This window comes from Xenopus laevis, chromosome 6S, assembly GCF_017654675.1.
Source record: "Xenopus laevis strain J_2021 chromosome 6S, Xenopus_laevis_v10.1, whole genome shotgun sequence".
Lineage (NCBI taxonomy): Eukaryota > Metazoa > Chordata > Amphibia > Anura > Pipidae > Xenopus > Xenopus laevis.
Window position 1 is genome coordinate 119,470,877 of NC_054382.1, and position 5,611 is coordinate 119,476,487.

Here is a 5,611-nt window from a genome sequence, read left to right on the forward strand (position 1 = left end):
TAATAATATACTTTTCTAGTAGTATGTGCCATTGGGTAATCATGAATAGAAAATTGCCTTGTTATGTCACATGAGCCAATTAACAGACAGAGTTCTGTCTTTTGCCTCCACACTTCTTCCTGTTACAGTTAGAGCTGCAGTATTTCTGGTCAGGTGATCTCTGAGACAGCACACAGACCATCACGAAATGGGGGTTCAAGGCAAGAAATGTAAAAGGGCAATATTTACGTAAATATATATTCCAATTTGGTAAGATTCTTTAATATGCCACTTAATATGATATAAACTATCTGTTGCTTAAGTGTTCATTTTGGGGGTATAGTTTTCCTTTAAGCGTGTGTGAATGCTACACCACAGGGTTGAAGGACAACCAAGGATTATTAATCAAGGAAAAAGCTGTACATTTTTTAATGTTGGGTACATGAGGAGATTTTGTCTGGTATGTTGTAAAGTTAGATCCAAAAAAGTCCACGTTATCGCAATTCAGTTTTGGACATCTTGGTAAATTCAATGGATAAGCGCTTACATCAGGGCGTTTAGTCTTAAAATGACTGCAGACATTTTTAAAATCTGCCCCAAACTGACAAATCTGAACCCAGCTTTAGATTACCACTAAATATTTTGGTTACCTACCTCTAAGAACATTCCTTAGTCTACAACTCCGTTAACCAAGTTGCCCAAAAAAGAGGGAAAATCTCTAGATTTCTAATAATGTTAGTTTCATTTGCATGTTTTGTCATGAAGCTTAAAATAACTTGATGTACAACGTCCATCCAATGTTTATAGTAAAGTGATAATTACATGGTCATCTTTGCCTTGCCATAACATTTCTCCAGAGAAGTCCACCATGTCATGTTTTCTTGCTCTCAGTAGTATTCCGACCACTTTATCTGAAATGCGCACATATCGATCAAAGAGTTCTCCAAAAGTTACGCTGACTTTCCCATCCTTGTCAGGCTCAGACATAGTACTAATGATAAAACACAGATCCTTCATCTCACGGTGGATGTGGGCCTCGGCTCTCATGGCCCTTTCAGCAGTTTTTGTCCCTTCTTCAGGATGGCCATATCCTTTATCGCCCTTGTGGAGTCTTCTGGACATTGCAAATTCATGATCAAACTCCTCGCTGAAAGGGTTTAGCTTTTGAGTCAGAGCATGCTGACTTGACCAGTTCTCCCACCTTCCCTTTATGTTATTCACAGGGCTGTATCTCTTGTAAGCTTTGTTTATATTTTCAAGTTCTCCGGTAGGCTTGTAATTTCTAAAAACAAAGTAAAAATATTTTTTATGCAATAATATATTTTAGGCTTCTTTTACCAACAAAATATCACTATTAGGTACAACATTGTCCATTAAAGGGCAAGGAAATTGAAAATCATTGTTTGTCAGGCAGGTGCTTCTCTTCATTTAAAAGTGCTCAGGCCTATGGGGGATACTCATAATGGCCCTGCACTGCCATCTTTGGATGCTACCCTTATGCACATGATCCCAGACAGCCTAAAGGGCCAAGCAGTCAAATATTTGCGGCGCAGTGCTGGGAACTTACCCTAGCTGGTGCATTTTTTAGCAAAGAGGAGCACCAGCCAAGGGGCAAGGTCAGTTTGTGCCTGACATACAGTATACACCAAGTCATTTACTTACCTTGTCTTTTAAGGTCCAAGACACTCAATTCGCACAATAGGGTATATTTTTAAAAGAGTAAAGTTAGAGATCACCACAGTCCACTAGAGTGAAATTCCGCCTCTCTCCATTCATTTCTATGGGATTTTTAAAGGTGTATTTATCAAAGGGTGAAATGAATGAAGAGAGGCGGTATTTCATGCTAGTGGACTGTGGCGATCTCTAACTTCACTCTTTGATAAATATACCCCTGTGTGTTTAAGGTGCATGTAAATTACCACACCAGTTGAGGAAGGGGATCTTTGGTGGGAGATTTTTAGCATTTTGATATATGTGGAAAAGACCTTAGAAAGTTTCTGCACAATATCTTCTTTTTACATTTTTTTTAATTCAGACTTTATTTTTTGTACGTTACGTTTAGATGTAATTTTCTAATATAATATACTTCTATATTTGTATACTTATATAATCTAATAATATAGTGAATAAAGTACCCCCCCTCTTGTAAAATATAAGGATATTATAAGTTACTGAGGAGTTTCATGACCATATACAGGTCATGGAACTCCGAGGTAACTTCTAATATCCTCATATTTTACAACTGGGGGTACTTTATTTATTATTATACACAAGTTTCAGTGAGTCATGTGACAGAAATGACATCAGAACTCACCGTTTATAACTGATGACATCAGAACTCACCGTTTATAAGGATATCATTTACAAGATATTCATGGCTTTTGTGTATTATATACTTATATAGTTGTATACTTGTATAATCTAATAATAATATACTTATATAGTTGTATACTTCTAATATACAATCAAATAATATACTTAAAATCATTTAAACAATGCATGATATAGTAAAGATTCTTCTGTTTGAATGGTTTACAACAGTGGTTGTCATCAAAGTGCTTTAGACCTTTCTTATCCAGCTCTTTTCATGCTGTTGGCCAATTGCCCCTTATACTACTTGTTTGAGGGTTGGCTTTCAATTGAAATATTGTCATAGACATAAGTCTTTGAGTAGGCTGGAGCATAAATACTGTATGTCTCCACCCTGTTGGTTTCTAATTGGTCAGTCCATTGTTTAAAAACTACGGGGTTGATGATGGTGGAAAAATCCTTAAAGGGGAACTATCGTGAAAATGTAATACAAGCTTCATCATACTGAAAAAATAAACTTTCTAAATACAATCAATAACTGCCTTTTGCACATATTCTGCATGTAGAGAGACATAATTTTAATAAAATGAGCTCTAATACATCTTATAAGCATAAGATATATTGTATCTAACTGTTAAAGGATATCTGACACCCAACTACCGCATGAAATGGTACAGATTTTTTAATTGATTAAAGCTTATATTCAATTTTAATTTTCACAATAGTTCCCCCTTTAAGGGCATTTGGGGAAACACTTGGGATCAGTAGTGCTGTCCAGGATACTTTACCAGCTTGAATTTCACTGTAATATTTGAGCAGAAGTTTTAACATGATGGATATGTGTCTTTGTTCAGTCCTACTAAACTATAGTAGAAGGCAAGCAGAATAGCTGGCCTGATGAAGCCTGGAACTGTCCTGTACTTACATGTGTGAATGTGTAGTTGTTGAGTTTAATACCTGACTGCAATTAAGCCTTTCATCTAATTTGAACAGACATGTCATCTCAATAGTCTTGGTAAGTGTTTAAAGGTTATTCCGTGTCTAATAATTCTAAGCTATAATGCTTTGGCTCTGAGTGGCATGCTGGCAATTGCTTGAAGACCACGTGTTGGGCAACCCTGATATGTCATGAAAAACATGTAATCTGTGTTACCCCTATATAATGACATTTCTTTAAACGCTTCCAAGAGGACCCTTTGAAGCTAGAGAATGGGGGGGGGGGGGGTCTTGTCCTTTTTGCACCCAAAACAACCCAGTTTCTTCTACATTCATGTGTTTTGTACAATTCCCATGTAGCATGTAGACAGGAGCAAATAAATGGTGTCAGAGAGTAACCAGGCATTGACAGCTGAGACATTCCAGAAACAGTTGTTGCTGGCCTTTATACCTTGTGCCAGTTCGCCTAAAGCACAACAAAATGCCCCAATGAAACTAATATTCTGCGCTGCAGCCCACTAAGTGGGTTTAGTGAGCTATAACGGATGAGGAGAGGGGTGGGAAATGTTTGCTTTAAAAACGCAATCCGATAGCACAGTGAAGTACCCCCAGTATCACCACCTTGATTTGGATGGGAAGCTTAAAATAGTTATTTAATGGTTATTGGTTACAGTTAAAATAATAAAGCACCAAAAGAAGTAATTACTGTGTGTACAAGAGTTACAAACCCACCTGGAAGAATATGATTGTTTAATCCTTGCAGTATCCTCTTGATGTTCTGTTGTTGGTTCCTTCTTACTGTCCACTTGTGATTTCCCTTCAGCATCACCTTCACCGTATCCACTGTCCTCTGTTTCCAGGCTCTCAATTCGGCATTTTTTCAGTTTTGGGGTAGGACCCTGGACAGTCACTTGTTCCTCGTCCATCTGCTTCCAGCCTTTGGTGAGCTGGGAAACTAAATTTGAGCATTTTCTTCTCCTTGTTGGAGATATGTTCCCTTGCAATATTTTATCCAAGTCGTCGTACTTATTTGGTATATGTAAACTTGGGTCCTTCTCGTATCTTTCTGTTAAAGAGCAAATATCGTTTCCTTTTTCTTGTGCTTTGCTTGCAAAAGATCTGGTTACAGTTTTAGTTTTGATCAGTGTATCTCCATGGTCATTGGTAGGAACTTCTTCAGGATCCTTTCTTGGTGCTGCAGCTGTAGGTTTGGTTTGCTCTTTAAACTTTGTTATCTGGTGTTCTTGACCATCGTTTTCTATGTTTGGAACCCAACCACTAGGTTCTTGTGCCTGTTTGGTGGAATGCTCGCAAGCCCATTGTTGCCATCCTTTTGTTAAACTAGAAACCAAGCTGGCAGTTCTGATTTTTCGGACGGCCCTCTGTGCAGGTTTCATTGTTTTGGCTTCCATTGTGTTTCTTTCAGTTGCAACCAGCCAATGAAGTAGTGCAGGAATCTGCTCTCTCGGGGGAAGATCTGGCTGCTGAATGAAGACTTGCCGGGTTTTAAATAGATAGGAGCTTTACGGCCCTGGAAACTATGTTAAGCATTTCTGCCCAAGATTGCATTCTCTGTGACACTGTTACTTTTTATAAATGCCAAGGCATTGCATTTCATCACAGGAGCAGGTGGACAACATTGTCAATCTCCTTTAGCAGTCAGTCATCATATATTGTCATGCAACGAGATATTCTAGATATCTGCTAACACTTTATGAGTCCAGCTCTAGTCATTTATTTAGATCGATCCTATATGGCAATCACTTTAAATTTCATTTAATAGTTGCTCTAGAGCTTTACTCTTACATTTCATATCTTGAAGGGGAAGTTTACCTTAACTTTCAGTATGTTTTAGATTGGCCTATTGTAAGCAACTTTTACACTTTTCTATGCCATTTTGAGTGTTCCTTTTCTGCATAATTTTATCTTTCAGCTAAAAATTGGGGTCACGGACACCAACGTCCAAATAAAATTGATTGATACTGCGAAGGTTTATTTTTGTTGTTTGTATTTTTTTTTGTATTGAAATCAGTAGGAGGTTGTTTTTTTTTACATCAAGTTTTTTTTTTTAGTAGTTTTTTATACAGATGCATTTTTTAAATGCCATTTTTATTGCAATCAATTTTTGAGGGGGCATTGAGTTTTTATGATTTTAGTGTTTTCATAAATAGACAGCCTGAGATTAAAGGAGAACTAAACCTTACAAATGAGTGGATAGAAATGTCACATTAATGAACTTTTATAATTAACTTTCTGCACCCGCCTAAAGGTTCAGCATCTCTATTACAGTAATGTTCTGTGCCCTTAAAACTGTGCATTATCCAGCAGAAAATGAGGTTCATCTGTCACAGGGCTGATTATTAAAGGGGTGTTCTACTTTGAGATA

The 5,611-nt window shown here is 37.3% G+C and overlaps 1 protein-coding gene across 1 annotated transcript; it reads right to left on the reverse strand.

Annotated features, from left to right (window-relative positions):
- Positions 1-386: 386 nt before the first annotated feature.
- Positions 387-4,718, reverse strand: abra.S (actin binding Rho activating protein S homeolog). Its single transcript, XM_018223818.2, has 2 exons — positions 3,958-4,718; positions 387-1,261 (listed from the first exon to the last, which is right to left on the reverse strand). The coding sequence occupies exons 1-2, from the start codon at positions 4,635-4,637 to the stop codon at positions 781-783; spliced, it is 1,161 nt and encodes a 386-aa protein (XP_018079307.1). The 5' UTR covers positions 4,638-4,718; the 3' UTR covers positions 387-780.
- Between the last annotated feature and the right edge of the window lie 893 nt (positions 4,719-5,611).

Bases quoted from the DNA above. Each gene is read 5' to 3' on its own strand.
- abra.S (XM_018223818.2), bottom strand. From the start codon at position 4,637: ATGGAAGCCAAAACAATGAAACCTGCACAGAGGGCCGTCCGAAAAATC. The intron at 1,262-3,957 runs GTGGGTTTGTAA...CTTTGTTTTTAG, and splicing joins AAACAATCATATTCTTCCAG to AAATTACAAGCCTACCGGAG.